Source organism: Elephas maximus, chromosome 3, assembly GCF_024166365.1.
Source record: "Elephas maximus indicus isolate mEleMax1 chromosome 3, mEleMax1 primary haplotype, whole genome shotgun sequence".
Lineage (NCBI taxonomy): Eukaryota > Metazoa > Chordata > Mammalia > Proboscidea > Elephantidae > Elephas > Elephas maximus.
Genome location: NC_064821.1, coordinates 106,918,639 through 106,943,900, shown reverse-complemented (window position 1 = coordinate 106,943,900; position 25,262 = coordinate 106,918,639). Strand labels below are relative to the sequence as shown.

The following is a 25,262-nucleotide window of genomic DNA, read 5'->3' as shown; positions in this document are numbered from 1 at the left end:
CAGTAACAAACGGCAATGTGTTTTTAGCGTCTTTGAGCCTGATTTTTATTTGTAAACCCAAACCCTACCAAGACACTGAGACGAAGTAAGTATAGCGTTTATCACAGCGTCAGGCGCCGATGGCACTTCTGGAGGACGGAAATGCCGCAGCCAGGTTAACTCGGGAATGAGGAGTGGGTGGAGGGCAGCTGATTCCGAGGGTTTTTCCTCCTTCCTGCCCTCAAAAACCAACCTTCCCTTCAGCTCCTTCCAAGGATTAGTAGGGAAATCCCCCCCCGGGGTGGTGGTGGTGGTGGTGGTAAGGGACCCAGAACTCGCATTTTCTTAAAATCTCTTCCAGGTGATTTCACCGGCTGACGTAGATGGGGAACTCGCGAGGTGGTGGAACCGGTCCCTTTAAGAATCTCCCTTCCTGGTCCCTTTAAGAATCTCCCTTCCTCCTCCCTTCTCTCGCCTACGTCTAGACCGAAAGCGGAACCGGAAGCCGTGGGGGACACTCCGGTTCCCAGTATGGCGGCCACCTGGCCCTCAGGGCTTGCGGCTCCGGAGTCTTTAGCCGTCCAGCTCCTGGGTGTGCTGTGGTTCGTGTCAGTCACCACGGGACCTTGGGGGGCTGCTGCCACTACCGCCGCCGGGGGCGAGGAGACGCTTAAGTGCGAGGACCTCAAAGTGGGACAATATCCTGTGTGGGACCTTATGAAGTGGCGAGGTAGATTTGGGTCACGAGTGGATCGCAGACCTCAACACCGGCTAGGGCTGTACTGAAGGGAACGGTGACTCCTGGCCTTTAATGACAGTAGAACCCTGGGAGGGGAAGAGTGATGTGGTGAGAGCGGCAGAAGCCACTCTGTGATTTCCTCAGGATCTCACTGGTCTTAGCCCTTTCCCTTCTGAGCCATCTGTTTTTACTGGTGGGCCTATTCAGCACTTTGTGGGTGTGCCGGGGCCTGTTTCAGGCACTGCTAATACAAAGATTGCTAAGACCGAAGCTGACCCTAGAAAAGTTTGCCAGTTTTAGGGAAGAGAAAGAAGTAATAACGATATAGCCAATGTGTGTCGCCTTTTTATCATTAATTTTACATATATTACCTCAATGTAGGAAACCCTGGTGGCGTAGTGGTTAAGTGGTATAGCTGCTAACCAAGAGGTCGGCAGTTTAAATCTGCCAGGCGCTCCTTGGAAACTCTATGAGGCGGTTCTGCTCTGTCCTGTAGGGTCGCTATGAGTCAGAATCCTCTCGAGGGCAGTGGGTTTGGTTTGGGGTTTTTTACCTCTTATAATCCTCAAAGCCCAGACTTCCAGAGGGGTAATTCCTGCTTCATTTTGTGACTTTGGGCGAATTATTTGAACTCAGTTTTCTCATTGGGAAAATAATGGTACTAATTAAAAGGGCCGTTCTGATGCTAAAAATGAGTTAGTACAGGTAAAGCACTTAGAATAGTGCCTGGCACACAGTATGGGTTGAATGTCTTAGCTATTTATTTGCAGATAAAAATCTAGAAGGTGAAATTGTTAACGGGAACAGCCCACTATCACCCAGCTCTGATAAAGGCAGGAACAAATGCAATGGGAGTTATATTCAAATTAACATAGATATTTTTGTACAAAATAACAAACTGTTACACCAATTCTAGAACAGAAAAACTAATAACAGAAGCCTGAGATTTAAGAAGGATTCTATGAGAGAATTTCTTAAGATTAAGAAAACTATCTCACCGTATTTTTATGTGTATTGGGAAAAGGTAGCCATTATTTGGTTTTCACAGAATAGCTCTAACTTGCCGAACACCATTATGCTAGAAGTTTGAGAACCTATTGAGTTTTTTTTTCTTGGCAAAAAATGCTGGATGATTCTAAGAAACTAACTGAGCAGTATGAAAACCAAACCTGTTGCTGTCCAGTCGATTCTGACTCATAGCGACCCTATAGGACAGAGTAGAATTGCCCTATAAGGTTTCCAGGGGTTTACAGGGGGAGCCCTGGTGGGACAGTGGTTAGGCTCTCTGCTGCTAACCAAAAGGTCAGTGGTTCAAACCTACCAGCTGCTCTGCAGGAGAACAGTGTGGCACTCTGCTTCTGTAAAGATTAACAGCTTCGAAACCCTATGGCAGCAGTTCTGTTCTGTCCTATAGGGTCGCTATAAGTCAGAATCAACTGAAGGTCAGGGGGTTTGGGTTTTGGTTTAATCTTAACGGGAACAAATAGCCAGGTCTTTTCTTCTGCTGAGCTGCTGGTGGATTCAAACCTCCCACAGATTAGCAGCTGATCATTTAATCATTGTGCCACCAGTGCTCCTCTGAGTTAATAAACTTTACCTATAATAAGTTAAAGCAGGTTAGCAGCTGATCATTTAATCACTGTGCTACCAGGGCTCCTCTAAATAGACTTTACCTATAATAAGTTAAAGCTCAGATATTTAGTGACACTAAAGGTGTATTTGCAGTTGTGCTCCTTGACTTGGACAAATTAGCATCCTCTCTTTACATGTAAATGTAAACATGAGTACATAATATGAGTTATTTAAGACAAGATGTTTTGTGTTGAAATGTAGATCATATTTCCTTAACTTTTCTTACATACATTTGTAAAGATCCAAAAATAAATGAAGCCACGCAAGAACCAGTTAACTGTACAAACTACACAGCTCATGGTAAGACTTCCAGAAACATCTTTAAAAATAATATAATAATATAACATAAGCTATTACATATATCAATATATGGTCACTAAAATTAATAAATGTGTTTTTTTCTAAGTTATAAATTATTAGCTCGTTTCCATAACAACTTAAATATGGATAATTGACTGGGAGTTGTCAATATTTAATTTAAAAAAGAATCTTATTATCTTAATTATATAAATTGGGGAGTTTGTATTTCCTTTTTTTTTTTTAAACTTTGGAATTTGTATGGCTGTTTTGATGATCCTTTATCAAGTTATGTTATGCAAAGATGCTTCTTTTGTTAGATTTTTAATTACTCAAGTAGAGTAAGAGACTCTTAGTGTAATAAGGTACAGTGAGAAACTGTATCTCTCCTGTTCTTATAAAATATATTGAGGAACATCTGAAATGTGAAAATAATGTAAGGATTTTAAGTATGCATCACTATTTTCTTGGTGGGGTGTTTTGATAATGGATAACAATTTACTGATTTGGAGGAGCTTCTAAAATGTGTATTATACTAGATAAAAAGTAATAAATTGTTCCCTGTTTAGCCTTTTCTTCTAAAGGGGTATACGTTGCTGTGGGGGAGGTAAGGAATAGATTTAGGTTGGGGCTAATTAGCATCATATTTGTCATGGTTCCTAATGATGGCAATTAAATAGTATTATTTTGAGAAAGAAATAGCCATTGAATATATTATTGCTTTACCTATTAGACAAGAAATAAGCTTATATTGATATGTTCTTTATTTGTAAGTAAAAGCTATTTTTGAAGAGATTCACTGTGTAAATGAATTAAAGAAAGTGTTAGAGAACTTTTTCAGGGATGGCGTATATATGTGATGTATATTCAAGTAATTGATTTCTCAATTATGAATTTGTATATAAAAAGCAGATGTCCTTCTATCTTTTTATATTTCGGCATACTATCAGCCTAATTCTAGTCAACAGAAATATTTGAAAGTAAGTTGTGTTAAAATTTTGTATTTTAGACTTTTTGTCGTGGTCCTAAAATAGTTTTTCAACAGTAAGTTTATATATGTGATTTATGTAGCAGATATTATGTAATATGTACACATCTATGTATTTTATATGTATTAAGCTTAATTAAAATAACTGCAAGGAATCTTTTAGTTAATTAATAAATATGTTTTGCCTGTTTTACAGTTCAAAGTCTTTTATATCGTGCTTTCAGAAAACAGGGAGTAGAATTAACACAAATAAAGAAGAATCAGCTTTCAAATGTAGTCAAGTTCCAACCATTCATTTGAGAGATAATGGAAATCTGTGAATACAATTATGACTCAGGTATCTAACCTCAAACTAGGAGGCAGGAGCTAGCTATCCCAAAAAAAGCATTTCCTAACCTGCAGAGTTCTTAGCAGTTACAGAAATTTTGAAGGAAACTGTACAACTAAAAAGAATAATTTCTGCTGGAAAAGTGCTCTGCCCTCCAGTTAGATAGTTCTTTTGTATAAAATAAATTTGAATCCACTTAAGGATAATAAGTTTTTAAACATACACAAAATCAATAAGTGATCAAGTTGCTAGTAAGTGTAAAGGACTTGGAGGTGTTTTGATGGTTAAGAGCTTGGCTGCTAACCAAAAGGTCAGCAGTTCAAATCCACCATCTGCTCCTTGGAAACCCTATGGGGCAGTTCTACTCTGTCCTATAGGGTCATTGTAAGTCAAAATCGACTCAGTAGCGGTGGGTTTGTTTTTTTTTTTGTTTCAGGGCCTATCAAGGTAAGTATTCCTAGATGAGCGGAGAGCTACAAGAAAATAAAAGGAAAGCGTTCCATAAAAGAGAATGATAGGTTTACTTGTTTGGAGAGAGTAAATCGGTTCCTGTAAAGTATAAATATATTTGCCTGATTGAATCTGGGGATGTATATAAAGTTTGTAGATAAATAAATAAATGACTTTAAATCATTATCCTGATTTTTAAAAAAATTTCTGAGACAAATGTGACTCGCAAGGCTTCTGTAAATGGATGTGCAGCTTACTGCACAAAGGTGCCCACCTGAAAGTTGGAATGGGTTCCACCTTCCTAACATAACACCCATGAGGCTGTGGCCCTCCGGAGGTAGTGCCTTTTCTATGTTCCACTTTTCAAACATACAAAGACTAATGGGGTGGTGTTGGTGAGTCACTTCTAAGTCCTGATCAGAGAGGGACATCAAAATGATGCATGAAAAATTCTGGTCCTAGCATAGAATGATAGAAGAAAAATATGAGAGTTGTGAAAAGTGTGAGCTATGTAATCTCCAGCCAAAATGATTCTTCCTTTACTTTTTTCACTGAGGACATGCAGGACTATAGCAGAATCCTCAAACTAAGTTTCATTTTCTTGAACTATATGGGTAGGGATGAATGGGGGTAGTTTTTTGAAAGAGAGGAACGTTGGGGGTGGGTGGCAAGGAATTGAGACCAAAAAAAAAAAAAAAAGGCAAAGGAAATTCAACTAAGATAGATATCATTTAAAACTGTTGCAGTTAAGCCCAATGTCAGTTGACATATACATTACTTATTTAGAATTTATTATGTGGCAGGCTTCTGCCAGGTGTATGGTTGATATATAAAAGAAGACATAATCCATGCTCTCAAAGTGTTCTTTCTAGATTATGTAACATATATAAGGAAAAGTGTTTTCCATTTTTCTATCCATGCAATGCAAAAGCATTTAGATTCCAGTTCTAGAAGATTTTGCTGCGATCTTTTGGCAAATGGTCTTTTTTAAAACTTTTTATTGAAGTACATATACAGAAAAGTACATAAAATGAATTTTCACAAACTGAACATACCTCAAGAAACAATATTACCATCATGCTAGAAACCAGTTGTTGTGGAGTCAGTTCCAACTCATGGCAACCCCATGCGTGTCAGAGTAGAGTTGTGCTCCATCAGGTTTTCATTGGCTGATTTCTCAGAAGTAGATTCCCGGGCCTTTCTTCCAAGGTACCTTTGGGTGGACTTAAATCTCCAACATTTCTTTTAGTGTCGTAGCCTTTTGCACTACCCAGAGACTTCAGCGTGCCAGAGGCCCCCCTCGTTCTCTCTTACCACTATCCTGCCCCAAAGGGTAGCCACTATTCTAATTTCTAACAGTGTAAATTAGTTTCGTAAAGGATATTTTGTTAACTTGTTATTTGGAGGTAATTCCAAGGTTACAGAAAAGTTGCAAGAATAATAGTAGTATAAAGAACATCCAGATTCACCAATAGTTAACATTTTCTCTCTTGCTTTATCATTGTCCACTTTTGCATGCCTCTGCCTGTCTGTTTTTATGTATATATACATAATACATATACACTGGTCCTTTACCCCTAAATACTTCCGTGTGTTTTTTCTAAGAGTAGAGATACTCTGTTAACATAAGCACAGTTCAGTTTTAAACTTCAGTAACTTTAATATTGATATACATACTTCAATCTATGGTCCATAATCTAGTTTTCTCAAATGACCCAGATAAAGTACTTTATTTTCTCCTAGTACAGGATCCCAGGATCAGGTTTTGCATTTAGTCTTTAAACTTGAACATTTCCACAGCTTTCTCTGTCTTTGAAAACTACAACTACCTGCCCCCCCCCCTTATTTTAGTAGACTGTTCCTCATTTGGGATTGTCTGATTTTTTTTATGATTAGATTTAGGTTATACATTCCAGACTGGAAAATTACATAATTGATAGTGTCTCCGTATCTCAAATCTGGGGATACAGAATGTCCGCTATACAGTTAATATCTTTTCCTTTGCAACTAATAAGCAGTCTGTGGGGAAACACTTTAAGACCATATAGATATCCTGTTCCTCATCAAAAATTTTCCCATAGGTTTATCATCCTCTGATGATTCTGGCTTGAACCATTCTGTAAAAATGGCGTGGGGGCAGTGTCTGATCTCCTCCAACCCCACAAGGGAGGAGAACCAAGATCAACAGCGCAAGGCTGACTCCCATGAGGTGGAAGCTAGACAAGCCTCCTCTTTCCCCCATCTTTACTAATTCTTACACCAACCGTTCCCCCCACAGCACTCTACTTCTCTGCTGGGTTTGATAATTCATTTCAATGGCCATACAGAACTCACAGACCGTACTCACAATTATGGGGTTTATTAGGGAAGTACCAGTTATGATTCAGGCTCAAGAATACTCAGGATATAGTTCTTCCACCAGGATAACCTCTCCCAAGCTGTGCTCACAGGCAGGCCTCTCCCTGGCCCTCAGTCTCTGCCCAAAGGCACTTAGCTTTCTCTTTCTGTGAGCCAGGAAGCCCACCGTGCAGTCTCCTTTGCTGGATCTCTCTTGCTGGTCTTTCCTTCCTTGATGGTGGTGGGCTCCTCTTCTCTGCTCTGGAATTGGCTATCTTTAAGGCAAAACTGACCAATCCTCTTGGTAGGCCACAATTACCCTATCACACAATCACTTGTGTGGGAGTTACAAGCCCATGGCTAGAAAGACCATGCACAAAAGTAATTAATCGCACTGCACATTCTTTGATGGTTGCAAAATGGAGATTTTCCAATTCAGCATTCCCAGAGGAGAGCTATTTTAATGGTGGAAATAGGAAGATGGGGTTGTCTCTTGCTAACTATTTCTCCAGCTTTTGCTTTCACCCAAATTCTAGATTGGCATATTAATAATACAATGTGTTTTAGAGATCTTATCTAGATTGATACTTATTTTGTGAATCAAGACTGAGGTCCAAAGGCATGATGTTAACTGGAATAGGATCCCAGACCACCTACTTCGTAGGTCAGTCTTCACTATGAAATATCATTGGTTTTCTGATTAGTTTAGCATTTTCACATTAAAAAAAAGTAGTGCTGCTTTTTATAATTGAGAAATAGTGGGAAGTTATTTGCTTGAATTGATGCCAACTAAATAGTAAACATTGGCCAGAACGAAACCTTTTACAAGAGAGCTGCAAATTGAACAGTTTTCAGGCTCATAACATGCTGCTTAATTTTGTCTACTAGTTGATATTTATTTGGTAACTGGCTTCTTTAATCTCATCATATTGATTTTTTTTGTGTGTGTGTGCTTTAGATGAAGGTTTACAGAGCAAATCAGTTTCTCATTAAACAATTAATATATGTACTGTTTTGTGACACTGGTTGCCAACACCATCATGTGTCAATACTCTCCCTTTCTCGACCTTGGCTTCCCCATAATCACTTTTTCTGTCTCCTCCTGCCTTCCCTTCCTTGCCCTTGGCTTGGTGTGCCCATTTAGTCTCATTTTGTTTTATGGGCCTGTCTCATCTTTGGCTAAAGGGTGAACCTTGGGAGTGACTTCATTACCGAGCTAAAAAGGTGTCTGGGGGCCATACTCTCAGGGTTTCTCCAGTCTGTCAGGCCAGTAAGTCTGGTGTTTTTCTGTGAGTTAGTTTTGTTCTACATTTATCTTCAACTCTGTTCGGGACCCTGTATTGTGATCCCTGTCAGAGCAGTCACTGGTGGTAGCTGGGCACCATCTAGTTGTGCTGGACTCAGTCTGGTGGAGGCTGTGGTAGTTGTGGTCCATTAGTCCTTTGGACTAATCTTTCCCTTTGTCTTTGGTTTTCTTCATTCTTTCTTTCTTCAGATAAGGTGAGACCAGTGGATTATCTTAGATGGCAGCTTACAGGCTTTTAAGACACCAGACGCTACTTACCGAAGTAGAATGTAGAACATTTTCTTTATAAACTGTGTTATGTCAGTTGAGCTAGATGTCACTTAAGACCACGGCCCCCAGCCCTCAGCCCAGTAATTCAGTCCCTCAAAGAGTTTGGATGTTTCTATGAGGTGTCCATAACCTAGGCTTGGTCAAGTTGTGCTGACTTTCCCTGTATGGTATATTGTCTTAACCTTCAGCAAAGTTACAGCTTATCTGTTGTCTGTTTGGTGTTTTTCCATCCCATCCCTCCCCTACCTCATAACTATCCGGCTGTTTTCTTTTTGTGTGTAAATCTTTTCATGCGTTTTATAGTAGTGGTCTCATATAATACTTGTCCTTTTGTGATTGACTTATTTCACTCAGCATAATGCCTTTCGTATTCATCCATGTTGTGAGATGTTTCACAGATTCATCATTGTTCTTGATCGTTGCATAGTATTCCATCGTGTGTATGTACCATAGTTTGTTTATCCATTCGTCTGTTGATAGGTACTTAGGTTGTTCCTGTCTTTTTGCTATCGTAAATAATGCTGCAGTGAACGTGAGTGTGCCATATTGATTTATTTTTGCTTTCTCCTGAAATCATTGTAAGTGTGGAATTATCATGGTATAATGGAAAGAATACTGATTAGGAATAATGAGCGTTGGTCTAGGACCTCCTATAAGACTTTGATTAACTCATTTAATTTATTGAAATCTGTTTTCCTGTTTATAAAGGGGGAAAAAAGGATATTACTAGCCCTGCTTACTTGACAGTTTTTTTTGTTTGCTTTTTAAATAAGGATCAAATGAAATTATAATTCAGACTCATAGCAACCCCATGTGTGCCAGAGTAGAACTGTGCTCCATAGGGTTTTCAATGACTGTGATCTTTCAGAAGGCCTTTCTTCTGAGACACCTCTGGGTGGATTTAAACCGCCAACTTTTCGGTTACAGGCAGAGTGCTTAAACATTTGGGCTACCCATTGTCTTAGTCACCTGGTCCTATCATAACAGAAATACCACAAGTGGATGGCTTTAATTTATTAAAGAGAAATTTATTTCCTTACATTAAAGTAGGCTAAAAGTCCAAATTCAAGGTGTCAGCTCCAGGAGAAGGCTTTCTCTCTCTGTTGGCTCTGGAGGAAGGTCCTTGTCCTCAATTTTCCCAAGGTCGAGGAGCTTCTCAGGTGCAGGAACCCCAGGTCCAAAGGGCACACTCTACTCCCAGTGCTGCTTTTTTAGTGGTATGAGGTCCCCAACTTTCTGCTTGCTTCCCTTTCCTTTTATCTTTTGAGAGAGTAAAGGTGATACAGGCCACACCCCAGGGAAACTCCCTTTATCTTGGATCAGGGAGGTGACCTGAGTAAGGGTGGTGTTACAATCCCAACCTAACCCTTTCAACATAAAATTACAATCACAAAATGGAGGACAACCACACAATATTGGGAATCATGACCTAACCAAGTTGATACACGTATTTTTAGGGGGACATGATTCAATCCATGACACCCATGGACTCCAAAATTATAATAAAATGTGTAAAAATAAATAAATTCTAATGTCATAGCCTTTCTTTTGAATTGGTTTCTTTCATTTTACAAAAATCTTTGGTTAATTTTAATCACTCTCAGTGTTGTACCCTGATGGCGTAGTTGTTAATACGTCTGCTAACCAAAAGGTCGGTAGTTCAAATCCACCAGGTGCTCCTTGGAAACCCTATGGGGCAGTTGTACTCTGTTCTTTATGGTCACTATGAGTCAGAATCGACTCAATGGCTGTGGGTTTCTTTTTAATGTTATACAATCAGTCCCCTGGCTACAAACAAGTTACGTTTCTAAGTCTGTCTTTAAGTCAAATTTGTACATAAGTTGGAACAGTTAGGTATGGTTTGTGTCTAACGTCAGTTAGTCAAATGTTTGTCTTAGTGTGTAGTATATAATGTACCTTTCTATGCATAAAAAACATTAAAGAAACAGTTCCAAATACACTAAAACATCAGTAACATAATACAGTAGTAATAATAATAATAATAATGTTTTGGTGTGTGTCGCAAAGTAGCACCCGTTTGTACCTCAAATTTTAATATAATAGGCTTTATGATGGTTGATTCATAACTAGGATTGTACTTAAGTTGAATGTTCATAACCGGGGACTGCCTGTATTCGTTCTCTTGTCAGATTTATTCTTTTAATCTTCTTGCTGTTGAAGTTTTCTAATTTCTTGGAGTAGGAACCTAACACTTTTTGAATACTTACTAATCAACACCATGCTTTATATACCGTATTGTTTTATATATACATATGTATACACACACACACACTCATATATATGTAGGAGCAATATAAAGGTAAGGAGCTCTGGTGATGCAGTGGTTAAGTGCTTGGTTGCTAGAAAAGTCAGTGGCTCGAGCCCACCAGCCACTCTGTAGAAGAAAGATGTGGCAGTTTGGTTCCATAAAGATTTACAGCCTTTGAAACTCTATGGGGCAGCTCTACTCGCTCCTCTAGGGTCTCTGTGAGTCAGAATCACCTCGGAGGCAAAGGGTAATATAAGGGTATCATCCCCATTTTACAGATTATGAAATGAGATTCTGAAAGGTTTTACAACTTGCCCAAAGGAATACAGTAGTTAACTCAGGTTTAATACTCAATCCCAACTTGGTTCATGTCTAAAGTTCTGCTCTTTAAGAGTAATTTATTGTCACAGTGATTAGAGTTCAACAGATGGGAGTTAAATCTGATCACTCTCAATGCTCCTTTTATTTATTACTTTCCTAGGTAATCTCTCTATAGACTTGGAGTAGCAGCTTATTTTTTACTCTGAAGTACATAATTTTCATTGCTTAAAATAAGTAGCTCATACTTTTGTTCAAATTTCTCTAGAATAGTTGTAGCAATGTGGTTTCCCCTTCACTCTGGTTCCTCTTTCCTACTATCTTTTTTTTTTTTTGAGGTTTTACACCTGTAGCATTGGGCATTTGTCTATGGCTTATCTGTCTCATATTGAATACAAAGCAGCTAGTAGAAATGATAAAATGTTATTGAAAAATAAAACTCTTCCATCCAAATTGGTAATGAAGAATTAAGAGTATCCTTATTTGTGGATGATATGATATTGTACATAGAAAACCCAAAGGACTTGAAGAGAAAATTCCTGAAACTAATAGATTCAGCAGAGCAGCAGGATACAAGATAAACATAAAAAAATCAGTTGGATTCCTATACACCAATAAAGAGAACAATGAAAAGGAAATCAGGAAAACAAAACCATTTATAATAGTCCCTAAAAAAATAAAATACTTAGGAGTAAATCTAACCAAGGATGTAAAAGACCTATACAAAGAAAACTGTAAAACGCTACTGTAAGAAACCAAAAAAGATCTACATAAATGGAAAAACATACCATGCTCATGGATAGGTAGACTCAACATTGTTAAAATGACAATTCTACCCAAAGCAATTTACAGATACAATGCAATCCCGATCCAAATACCAACAGCATTCTTTAAACAGATGGAAAAACTAATCATTAACTTTATATGCAAAGGGAAGAAGCCCTGGATAAGGAAAGCACTGTTGAAGAAGAAGAATAAAGTAGGTGGACTCACACTACCTGACCTCAGAACCTACTATACAGCTACTGTAGTCAAAATAGCATGGTACTGGTACAACAGATGCATTGACCAATGGAATGGAATTGGGAACCCAGATGTAAATCCAACCGCCTGTGGTCACCTGATCTTCAACAAGGGCCCAAAGTCCATCAAATGGGGAAAAGACATCTTTTTGACAAATGGTGCTGGCAAAACTGGATGTCCATCTGCAAAAAAATGAAACAGGACCCATACCTCACACCATACACAAAAACTAATTCAAAATAGATCAAAGACCTAAATATAAAGCCAAAAACTATAAAGATCATAGAAGAAAAAATATGATCAATGCTAGAGACCCTAATACATGGCATTAACAGAATATAAACCATAACTAACAACACACAAACTCCAGAAGATAAGCTAGATAACTGGGATCTTCTAAAAATTAAACGCTTTTGCTTGTCACAGAACTTCACCAAAAGAGTAAAAAGAGAATCTACAGACTGGGAAAAACTTTTTGGCTGTTACAAATCTGACAAAGGTCTAATCTCTAAAATCTACAAGAAAATCCAACACCTCTATAACAAAAAAATAATCCAATTAAAAAATGGGAAAAGGAAATGAACAGACACTTCACCAAAGAAGACATTCAAGCAGCTAACAGCTATTATAGAAATGCAAATCAGAACTACAGTGAGATACTATCTTAGTTATCTAGTGCTGCTATAATAGAAATACAACTGGATGGCTTTAACAAAGAGTAATTTAACCTCTCTCTGTATAATAGGCTACAAGTCCAAATTCAGGGTGTCAGCTCCGGGGGAAGGCTTTCTCTCTCTGTCAGCTCTGGAGGAAGGTCCTTGTCATCTGTCCTCCCTTGGTCTGGGAGCATCTCAGCGCAGGAACCTGAGATCCAAAGGATGTGCTTTGCTCCTGGCGCTGCTTTCTTGGTGGTATGAGGGTCCCCCCTTCTCTCTGCTTGCCTCTCTCTTTTATATCTCAAAAGAGATTGGCTTAAGACACTATCTCATCTTGTAGATCTCATCAGTATAACTGCCACTAATCCATCTTATTACATCATAGTGATAGGATTTACAACATATAGGAAAATCACACAAAATGGTGGACAGTCACACAATACTGGGAGTCATGGCCCAGCTAAGTTGACAGATATTTTGGGGGCACACAATTCAATCCATGACAGATACCATCTCACCCCAAATTTACTTCAAAAAAACAGAAAATAACAAATGTTGGAGAGGCTGTGGGGAGATTGGAACTCTTGTGCACTGCTGGTGGGAATGAAAAATGATAAAACCATTTTGGAAAACGATATAGCACTTCCTTAGACAGCTAGAAATAGAAATACCGTATGATCCAGCAATCCCACTCCTAGGAATATATCCTAGAGAAATAAAGGTTGTCATAAGAATAGACATATGCACAGCCATGTTCATTGCAGCATTGTTCACAACAGGCAAAAGATGGAAAGAACCTAGATGCCCATCAACAGATGAATGAGTAAACTGTAGTACCTGTACACAGTGGAGTACTAGACAACGATAAAAAACAATGATGAATCTGTGAAGCATCTCACAACATGGATGAATCTGGAGGGCATCATCTGAGTGAAATAAGTCAATCACAAAAGGACAAATACTATATGAGACCACCACTATAAAAATTCATGAAAAGGTTTACACACTAAAAGGAACAATCTTTTTTTTTTTTAATTAACTTTTATTAAGCTTCAAGTGAACATTTACAATTCCAATCAGTCTGTCACATGTAAGTTTACATACATCTTACTCCCTTCTCCCACTTGCTCTCCCCCTATTGAGTCAGCCCTTTCAGTCTCTCGTTTCGTGCCAATTTTGCCGTCTTCCCTCTCTCTCTATCTTCCCATCCCCCCTCCAGTCAAGAGTTGCCAACACACTCTCCAGTGTCCACCTGATTTAATTAGCTCTCTCTTCATCAGCATCCCTCTCCCCCCCGCTGACCAGTCTCTTTCACGTCTGATGAGTTGTCTTCGGTGATGGTTCCTGTCCTATGCCAACAGAAGGTCTGGGGAGCATTGCCTCCGGGATTCCTCTAGTCACAGTCAGACCATTAAGTATGGTCTTTTTATGAGAATTTGGGGTCTGTATCCCATTGATCTCCTGCTCCCTCAGGAGTTCTCTGTTGTGCTCCCTGACAGGGCAGTCATCGATTGTGGCCGGGCACCAACTAGTTCTTCTGGTCTTAGGATGATGTAGGTCTCTGGTTCATGTGGCCCTTTCTGTCTCTTGGGTTCTTAGTTGTTGTGTGACCTTGGTGTTCTTCATTTTCCTTTGCTCCAGGTGCGTTGAGACCAATTGATGTATCTTAGATGGCCGCTTGTTAGCATTTAGGACCCCAGACTTCACATTTCAAAGTGGGATGCAGAATGTTTTCATAATAGAATTATTTTGCCCATTGACTTAGAAGTCCCCTCAAACCATGTTCCCCAGACCCCAGCCCCTGCTCCGCTGACCTTTGAAGCATTCATTTTATCCCGGAAACCTCTTTGCTTTTAGTCCAGTCCAATTGGGCTGACCTTCCTTGTATTGAGTGTTGTCTTTCCCTTCACCCAAAGCAGTTCTTATCTACTGATTGATCAATAAAAAACTCTCTCCCTCCCTCCCTCCCTCCCCCCTTCGTAACCACAAAAGTATGTGTTCTTCTCCGTTTTTCATATTTCTCAAGATCTTATAATAGTGGTCTTATACAATATTTGTCCTTTTGCCTCTGACTCATTTCGCTCAGCATAAAGCCTTCCAGATTCCTCCAAGTTATGAAATGTTTCAGAGATTCATCACTGTTCTTTATCGATGCGTAGTATTCCATTGTGTGAATATACCACAATTTATTTACCCATTCATCCGTTGATGGACACCTTGGTTGCTTCCAGCTTTTTGCTATTGTAAACAGAGCTGCAGTAAACATGGGTGTGCATATATCTGTTTGTGTGAAGGCTCTTGTATCTCTAGGGTATATTCCGAGGAGTGGGATTTCTGGGTTGTATGGTAGTTCTGTTTCTAACTGTTTAAGATAACGCCAGATGGATTTCCAAAGTGGTTGTACCATTTTACATTCCCATCAGCAGTGTATGAGAGTTGCAGTCTCTCCGCAGCCTCTCCAACATTTATTATTTTGTGTTTTTTTGATTAATGCCAGTCTAGTTGGTGTGAGATGGAATCTCATCGTAGTTTTAATTTGCATTTCTCTAATGGCTAATGATCGGGAGCATTTTCTCATGTATCTGTTGGCTGCCTGAATATCTTCTTTAGTGAAATGTGTGTTCATATCCTTTGCCCACTTCTTGATTGGGTTGTTTGTCTTTTTGTGGTTAAGTTTTGACAGAATCATGTAGATTTTAGAGATCAGGCGCTGGTCTGAGATGTCATAGCTGAATATTCTTTCCCAGTCTGTAGGTGGTCTTTTTACTCTTTTGGTGAAGTCTTTAGATGAGCATAGGTGTTTGATTTTTAGGAGCTCCCAGTTATCTGGTTTCTCTTCATCATTTTTGGTAATGTTTTGCATTCTGTTTATGCCCTGTATTAGGGCTCCTAACGTTGTCCCTATTTTTTCTTCCATGATCTTTATCATTTTAGTCTTTATGTTTAGGTCTTTGATCCACTTGGAGTTAGTTTTTGTGCATGGTGTGAGGTATGGGTCCTGTTTCATTCTTTTGCAAATGGATATCCAGTTAAGCCAGCACCATTTGTTAAAAAGACTATCTTTTCCCCAGTTAACTGACACTGGTCCTTTGTTAAATATCAGCTGCTCATACATGGATGAATTTATATCTGGGTTCTCAATTCTGTTCCATTGGTCTGTGTGCCTGTTGTTGTACCAGTACCAGGCTGTTTTGACTACTGTAGCTGTATAATAGGTTCTGAAATCAGGTAGAGTGAGGCCTCCCACTTCTTCTTTTTCAGTAATGCTTTGCTTATCTGGGGGTTCTTTCCCTTGCATATGAAATTGGTGATTTGTTTCTCTATCCCCTTAAAATATGACATTGGAATTTGGATCGGAAGTGCGTTATATGTATAGATGGCTTTTGGTAGAATAGACATTTTTACTATGTTAAGTCTTCCTATCCATGAGCAGGGTATGTTTTTCCACTTAAGTATGTCCTGTTGAATTTCTTGTAGTAGAGCTTTGTAGTTTTCTTTGTATAGGTCTTTTACATCCTTGGTAAGATTTATTCCTAAGTATTTTATCTTCTTGGGGGCTACTGTGAATGGTATTGATTTGGTTATTTCCTCTTCGGTGTTCTTTTTGTTGATGTAGAGGAATCCAAGTGATTTTTGTATGTTTATTTTATAACCTGAGACTCTGCCAAACTCTTCTATTAGTTTCAGTAGTTTTCTGGAGGATTCCTTAGGGTTTTCCGTGTATACGATCATGTCATCTGCAAATAGTGATAGCTTTACTTCCTCCTTGCCAATCCGGATACCCTTTATTTCTTTGTCTAGCCTAATTGCCCTGGCTAGGACTTCAAGCATGATGTTGAATAAGAGCGGTGATAAAGGGCATCCTTGTCTGGTTCCCGTTCTCAAGGGAAATGCTTTCAGGTTCTCTCCATTTAGAGTGATATTGGCTGTTGGCTTTGCATAGATGCCCTTTATTATGTTGAGGAATTTTCCTTCAATTCCTATTTTGGTAAGAGTTTTTATCATAAATGGGTGTTGAACTTTGTCAAATGCCTTTTCTGCATCTATTGATAAGATCATGTGGTTTTTATCTTTTGTTTTATTTATGTGATGGATTACATTAATGGTTTTTCTGATATTAAACCAGCCTTGCATACCTGGTATAAATCCCACTTGATCAGGGTGAATTATTTTTTTGATGTGTTGTTGGATTCTATTGGCTAGAATTTTGTTCAGGATTTTTGCATCTGTGTTCATGGGGGATATAGGTGTATGATTTTCTTTTTTTGTGGTGTCTTTACCTGGTTTTGGTATCAGGGAGATGGTAGCTTCATAGAATGAGTTGGGCAGTATTCCATCTTTTTCTATGCTTTGAAATACCTTCAGTAGTAGTGGTGTTAAGTCTTCTCTGAAGGTTTGGTAGAACTCTGCAGTGAAGCCGTCCGGGCCAGGACTTTTTTTTGTTGGAAGTTTTTTGATTACCGTTTCAATCTCTTTTTTTGTTATGGGTCTATTTAGTTGTTCTACTTCTGAATGTGTTAGTTTAGGTAGGTAGTGTTTTTCCAAGAATTTATCCATTTCTTCTAGGTTTTCAAATTTGTTAGAGTACAATTTTACGTAGTAATCTGAAATGATTCTTTTAATTTCATTTGGCTCTGTTGTGATGTGGTCCTTCTCATTTCTTATTCGGGTTATTTGTTTCCTTTCCTGTTTTTCTTTAGTCAGTCTAGCCAATGGTTTATCAATTTTGTTAATTTTTTCAAAGAACCAGCTTTTGGCTTTGTTAATTCTTTCAATTGTTTTTCTGTTCTCTAATTCATTTAGCTCAGCTCTAATTTTTATTATTTTTCTTCTGGTGCCTGATGGGTTCTTTTGTTGCTCACTTTCTATTTGTTCAAGTTGTCGGGATAGTTCTCTGCGTTTGGCTCTTTCTTCTTTTTGTATGTGTGCATTTATCGATATAAGTTGGCCTCTGAGCACTGCTTTTGCTGTGTCCCAGAGGTTTTGATAGGAAGTATTTTCATTCTCGTTGCTTTCTAAGAATTTCCTTATTCCCTCCTTGATGTCTTCTATAACCCAGTCTTTTTTCAGGAGGGTATTGTTCATTTTCCAAGTATTTGATTTCTTTTCCCTAGTTTTTCTGTTATTGATTTCTAGTTTCATTGCCTTATGGTCTGAGAAGATGCTTTGTAATATTTCGATGTTTTGGACTCTGCAAAGATTTGTTTTATGACCTAATATGTGGTCTATTCTAGAGAATGTTCCATGTGCACTAGAAAAAAAAAGTATATTTTGCAGCAGTTGGGTGGAGAGTTCTGTATAAGTCAATGAGGTCAAGTTGGTTGATTGTTCTAAGTAGGTCTTCCGTGTCTCTATTGAGCTTCTTACTGAATGTCCTGTCCTTCTCCGAAAGTGACGTGTTGACGTCGCCTACTATAAATGTGGAGGTGTCTATCTCACTTTTCAATTCTGTTAAAATTTGATTTATGTATCTTGCAGCCCTGTCATTGGGTGCTTAAATATTTAATATGGTTATGTCTTCCTGATCAATTGTCCCTTTTATCATTATATAGTGTCCTTCTTTATCCTTTGTGGTGGATTTAAGTCTAAAGTCTATTTTGTCAGAAATTAATATTGCTACTCCTCTTCTTTTTTGCTTATTGTTTGCTTGATATATTTTTTTCCATCCTTTGAGTTTTAGTTTGTTTGTGTCTCTAAGTCTAAGGTGTGTCTCTTGTAGGCAGCATATAGATGGATCGTGTTTCTTTATCCAGTCTGTGACTCTCTGTGTCTTTATTGGTGCATTTAGTCCATCTACATTCAACGTAATTATAGATAAATAAGTTTTTAGTGCTGTCATTTTGATGCCTTTTCATGTGTGTTGTTGGTCATTTCATTTTTCCACATACTTTTTTTGTGCTGAGACGTTTTTCTTAGTAGATTGTGAGATCCTCATTTTCATAATGTTTAACTTTATGTTAGTTGAGTCGTTACGTTTTTCTTGACTTTTTTCTTGAGTTATGGAGTTGATATTCCTTTTTGTGGTTACCTTATTATTTACCCCTATTTTTCTAAGTAAAAACCTAACTTGTATCGTTCTATATCGCCTTGTATCACTCTCCATCTGGCAGTTCAATGCCTCCTATATTTAGTCCCTCTTTTTGATTATTGTGATCTTTTATCTATTGATTTCCATGATTCCCTGTTATGTGTATTATTTTATTTATTTAGAATTAATCTTAATTTGTTTGTTTTTGTGCTTTCTGTATTTGAGTTGATATCAGGACGTTCTGTTTTGTGACCTTGTATTGTGCTGGTATCTGATATTATTGGTCATCTGACCAAACAATCTCCTTTAGCATTTCTTGTAGCCTTGGTTTGGTTTTTGCAAATTCTCTAAACTTGTGTTTATCTGTAAATATCTTAATTTCTCCTTCATATTTCAGAGAGAGTTTTGCTGGATATATGATCCTTGGTTGGCAGTTTTTCTCCTTCAGTACTCTGTATACGTCGTCCCATTCCCTTCTTGCCTGCAGGGTTTCTGCTGAGTAGTCTGAACTTATTGATTCTCCCTTGAAGGAAACCTTTCTTTTCTCCCTGGCTGCTTTTAAAATTTTCTGTTTATCTTTGGTTTTGGTGAGTTTGATGATAATATGTCTTGGTGTTTTTCTTTTTGGATCAATCTTAAATGGGGTTCGATGAGCATCTTGGATAGATATCCTTTCGTCTTTCATGATGTCAGGGAAGTTTTCTGTCAGGAGTTCTTCAACTATTTTCTCTGTGTTTTCTATCCCCCCTCCCTGTTCTGGGACTCCAATTACTCGCAAGTTATCCTTCTTGATAGAGTCCCACATGATTGTTAGGGTTTCTTCATTTTTTTAAATTCTTTTATCTGATTTTTTTTCAGCTATGTTGGTGTTGATTCCCTAGTCCTCCAGATGTCCCAGTCTACATTCTAATTGCTCGAGTCTGCTCCTCTGACTTCCTATTGCGTTGTCTAATTCTGTAATTTTATTGTTAATCTTTTGGATTTCTACATGCTGTCTCTCTATGGATTCTTGCAACTTATTAATTTTTCCAGTATGTTCTTGAATAATCTTTTTGAGTTCTTCAACAGTTTTATCAGTGTGTTCCTTGGCTTTTTCTGCAGTTAGCCTAATTTCATTTGTGATGTCTTGAAGCATTCTGTAAATTAGTTTTTTATATTCTGTATCTGATAATTCCAGGATTGTATCTTCATTTGGGAAAGATTTTGATTCTTTTGTTTGGGGGGTTGGAGAAGCTGTCATGGTCTGCTTCTTTATGTGGTTTGATATGGACTGCTGTCTCCGAGCCATCACTGGGAAACTAGTTTTTCCAGAAAATCCGCTAAAAAAAATTGCAGTCAGATCCCTATCAGAGTTCTCCCTCTGGCTCAGGCTATTCAGATGTTAATGGAGCCGCCTGGGGAGGGTGGGGGAGGGATCAGAGAGCTAGGAGAGTAACACCTCAGAATATAGCCAGAGTTGTTTGTCTTACTTGGAATGACTCTTACATCTGAGATTTCCGTGGGGCGCGTCGCCTATATGTACTGGCCGTGTGGAGATTGCCCCCCGGGGGTTCTGGCCCGCTGGCGTCACGGTCGGATCCTCTGCTGTCAGCCCTACCCCCAAGGTTAAGGCTCCCCTACTGGGATGGTGCACTCCCGTCTCCAAAATCAGTCGCTGCCTCCCGGGGACTCCCCGTCCCGCCAGCCATGTCGCGCGCCGCTTCAGCGAACCGGGTGGGCTCCCCCGCCCCGGGGTCAGCTCAGGAGAGCGGAGCAGGTCCCCGTGCCTGAGTCGCGACTGCGCGTCCTGGCTGGGGCGCCGCTTTCCCCGCTCTAAGTGCAACCACTGCCTCCCGGGGACTTCTTCCACTGGCTGCTCCGCCACACTGCCCGCGCGAACCGGCTGGGCCCATGCGAACCGGCTGGGCCCGCGCGACCTGGTTGGGACCACCCTGGGGTCAATTCAGGGGAATGTAGCTGATCCCCGTGCTCACGCCCCGCCCGCACCCGCCAAAATCCCGGCAGGACGGCTCCCCGCCTGGGACCCTGCTCTCCCCGCTCCAAGACTGGTCACTTCCTCCTGGGGACTTCTCCCTCCGGCGCACCTTGCCGCTCGCGCGAACTGGGTGGGCGCCGCCCACACGAACTGCTGGCTTCCCCCCCCCCGGTGTCAATTCAGGGGAATGTAGCTGGTCCCCACGCTCACGCCCCGCCCATGCCCCCCAAAATCCCGGCGGGACGGCTCCCCGGCTGGGACGCCGCTCTCCCCGCTCCAAGACCCGTCACTTCCTCCCGGGGACTTCTCCCTCCGGTGCGCCGCGCTGCTTGCGCAAACTGGGTGGGCGCCGCCCGCACGAACGACTGGGCCCCCCCCGGGGTCAATTTGGGGAAATGTAGCTGGTCGCCGCGGTCGTGCCACGCCCGTTCCCTGCCAAACTCCCGGCGGGATGGTTCCCCGGGTGGGACGCTGCTCTCCCCGCTCCAAGACCAGTCACTGCCTCCCGGTGACTTCTCCCACCGGCTGCGCCGCCACTCCGCCCGCGCTAACCGGCGGGGCTCTCTTCCGGGATGAGTTCGGGGGCTAGGGCTGGGCCCCTTGTCTGTGCCGTCTGCCCCCCTGGGCTCTGCCCCGAATCGGGCTCCGAAGGTCACCTGCCTGGTACGCTGGCTCCTGGCTCTGAAAGCAATCGCTGTCTCCCCATATTTGTTCGTTCTCCATCTCTAAATCTGTGTTTGTTGTTCAGAGTTCGTAGGTTGTTATGTATGTGATCGATTCACTTGTTCTTCCGAGTCTTTGTTGCAAGAGGGATCTGCAGTAGCATCCACCTAGTCTGCCTTCTTGGCCCTGCCTTTCAAAAGGAACAATCTTTGATGGATATGAGGGAGGGTAAAGGTGGGGATGGAATAATACTAAATAGGCAACAGATAAGTGGCAATTTGGTGAAGAGTAAGACAGTACATAATAATGGGGAAGCCAGCACAGTTTGTACAAGGGAAAGTCATGGAAGTCTCATAGACACATCCAAACTCACTGAGGGCCTGAATTGCTGGCCTGAGGGGTGTGGACACCATGGTCTCAGGGAATATCTAACTCAACTGGCCTAACATAGTTTATAAAGAAAACATTCTACATTCTACTTGGTGAGTAGCGTCTGGGGTCTTAAAAGCCTATGAGCGGCCGTCTAAGATACTTCACTGGTCTCACCCCTTTGGGAGCAAGAGAGAATGAAGAAAACTAAATATGCAAGGGAAGGATTAGTCCAGAGAAGTAACTGACCACAACTACCATGGCCTCCACCAGACTGAGTCCAGTACAACTAGATGGTGCCTGGCTACCACCACTGACTGTTCTGACAGGGATCACAATAGACCATCCTGGACAGAGCTGGAGTAAAATGTAGAACAAAATTCTAACTCACAAAAAAAGACCGGACTTACTGGCCTGACAAAGACTGGGGAAACCCCAAGAGTATGACCCCCCAGACACCCTTTTGGCTCAGTAATGAAGTCGCTACCGAGGTTTACCCTTCAGCCAAAGATGAGGCAGGCCTGTAAAACAAAAAGAGTTTAAGTGGGCCCACCAGCCCAGGGGCAAGGACTAGAATGCCAGAGGGGCCAGGAAAGCTGGTAATAGGGAACCTAGGGTCAAGAAGGGAGAGTGTTGACATGTCGTGGAGTTGTGAACCAGTGTCATAAAACAATGTGTGTACTGACTGTTTAATGAGAAGCTAGTTTGTTTTGCAAACCATCTAAAGTATAATTACCAAAAAAAAAAAAAAAACTGTCAAAATATGGTGATTTGAACAATTAATAGTATGTAATTTAAAAAAATGGAAGGATATGATTCCTTGGTTTTTAATATCTTTACAAGATATTTTTAATATCTTTACAAAATATTTTTTAATATCTTTCCAAGATATTTTTTAATATCTTTACAAGACTTTTTACAGCTTACCTATGAATGTTTGTTTTTTAAAAAATCGTGTACCGGAACTTAACTTCTCAAAGAACAGTACATTTCTATTAGGCAAGGTTGATTGGGTAATAGCCCCGACTGTTATTACAGTGTTTTGTATTGCAACCATCTCTTTAAGACCTGATTTTAGATAGTCTGAAGGAAGATCTGACAAGTTTGTATGACAGCTCCATACTGAGCAAGTGCAAGGTAATACTCTTAAAGAAAAATTATTCAAACTTCAGTAATGTAATTCTATGTTTATAGCATAGATTTCTAACCCAGAACTTGCTGGTTTGATAATTTAAAAAGATTTAAAGCTGCTTTTTGAGGAAAAATCTGTATTTACCTATAGATATTATGTAGCTCACTTCTTTTTATGGATGTGGGGTTGTCCTCATCAAGGCAAAAATTTTAACTTTCTTAGACAGACATTTCTTTGACTTACTTGCCTGATACGTAAACCGTTGATATTCAACCTGGGGTACATGTGCCTGTGGCGGCAGACAAGTTTTCTAAGAGGTAAACAGTTACAGATGTCTTTAAGGAAATTAATTTTTAGACATGTACTCTTTCTGATAATTGATCTCCTGAGAAAAATGTGAAGTTTCTGAATTTTAAAGAAGAGCTTGTTCGTATATTTTCTCAAATGGGTGATGGTTACTGTCAAATTGTTGTAGTATTTAGATTGCATTGAACACATTTAGTAAAGTGCTATAAGCTTTTTAATATAATGGCAATATTTATAATATGCTGGAAATTACATTTTTTACAACTGTTGAAATCCATGGTGAAAATTTTTAGATGTTGGGTTCTCCAGAGAAGCAAAACCAGTAAAGTGTATAAATATCTATAGAGAGAGATTTATATCAAAGGAACGGCTCACGCATTTGTAGAGACTGGAATATCCCAAGTCTGTGGATTAGGATAGTGGCTTCTCCCAATTCACATAGCCGCAGGGGCTGGCGAGCCCAAGATTGGTAGGTTGAAAAGCAGGGCTCTTGCTCACAGGCTGTGAATATCCATGAATACCAGGATTGGCAGATAAGCTTATATAGCTCAAGTCCCAAGAACCAGAGGTCAGACAAACAGGAGGCAGCCACAGGATCCAGAGTGAGCAAAAAGCCAGAACGTCTGCTTATATTTGGATGCACACCCCCAAGAAAACTCCCTTTCGACTGACGGGCTGCTCACAGCAGATGCCATCATGGGGTAATCACATATAAACACTGAGAATCATGGCCCAGCCACATTGACACACAATCTTAGCCATCACTGTCCACCCCTTGTCAACTTGGCACATGTACACATCTCCTTAAACCATACATAATCTCTGAATAAAGACAATTATAAAGTCAAACTTGCTGCAAACATGATACAGCTAACGTGTATAACCAAAAACACACTACTCCCATTTACATCTTGTATTTTATAAATGAAGAAAACGAAAGTATTTGATGCACACATACAAAGCAGAAATACTCATAACAGTTGTAGTCCTTGTTGCTGCAACTGGTCATGTGGCCCTAACTGGTGTTTAGAACTCCCTTCTATCACATATTCCGTATTCCCTTTGCCCTCAGCAAATACCTCAGCTGGTCATGGTTCTTTGCCTGGTGGAATGACCCAAACCATTCCTGAAGGGTCTGGGTCATTAGTAGTCATGTCAGAATTGGGTTGCTGTAGTTTTCCATTGACTTTAGTCACAGGGCATGGTAGTACTAAGAGATGCCCTAAGGGATCTCCTGCATTCCAGACATACGCTTCTTTACCTCCATTATGTAATATCAATCCGATTTCCTCTTGGTAGTCAGGATCAATCACACCAGCCAGTAACCCAGTGCTGCCGAGTCGATTCTGACTCATAGCGACCCTATAGGACAGAGTAGAACTGCCCCATAGAGTTTCCAAGGAGCGCCTGGCGGATTCAGACTGCCAACCCTTTGGTTAGCAGCCGTAGCACTTAACCACTATGCCACCAGGGTTTCCCACCAGCCAATATGGTGTGTTAATCCAGAGGCATGAGGAGCCCAGAGTGGCCAGGTGTCATTCTTAGCTTCCAGTTTAACGGAATCAGTGATATGTCTCCAGACGGGAGCATTCCTTCTTTTGAAATGAAGACCTCTAGACCTGCAGAGCGTAAGGTTGCAGGGACAGGAAGCAAGAATCTTGCAAGTGGGTGGCTAGGGGTAATAGTCAGTGGTGCCACTCCCATTTACACCCCTTAATTCCTAGACTCATGAATCCTGCCTATGGGAGAAACAGCACCATATACTGGATGCTGGTTTAGAGCATATACAGCCTCCTGGAGAACATTGCCCCAACCCTGTAAGGTATTGACACCTAGCTGGCCCTGTAATTGTGTCTTTAGAAGGCCATTCCATTGTTCTCTCTAGCCAGCTGCTTCAGGATGATGGGGAACATGGTAAGACCAGTGAATTCCTTGAGCATGGGCCCACTGTCACTCTTCATTTGCTGTGAAGTGAGTCCCTTGATCCAAGGCAATGCTGTGTGGGATACTTTGACGGTGGGTAGGTCATTCTGTAAGTCCACGGATGGTAGTTTTGGCAGAAGCATTGCATGTAGGGAAGGCAAATCATATCTGGAGTGTCTGTTCCAGTAAGGACAAAACACTGCACTTTCCATGATGGAAGTGGTCCGACGTAATCAACTTGGCACGAGGTTGCTGGCTGATCACCTTGAGGGAT

General features: G+C 40.4%; 1 protein-coding gene across 5 annotated transcripts in view; it reads left to right on the top strand.

Annotated features, from left to right (window-relative positions):
* The first annotated feature begins 460 nt into the window (after positions 1-460).
* Positions 461-25,262, top strand: part of TM2D1 (TM2 domain containing 1) — a 78,550-nt gene continuing 53,748 nt past the window's right edge. For all 5 annotated transcript variants that reach the window (XM_049879439.1, XM_049879437.1, XM_049879438.1 and 2 more), the window contains exons 1-2: positions 461-680; positions 2,580-2,650. In XM_049879439.1, coding sequence (XP_049735396.1) covers positions 511-680; positions 2,580-2,650 — 241 coding nt within the window. In that variant the 5' untranslated portion in view covers positions 461-510. The remainder of the gene's footprint in view (positions 681-2,579; positions 2,651-25,262) is intronic.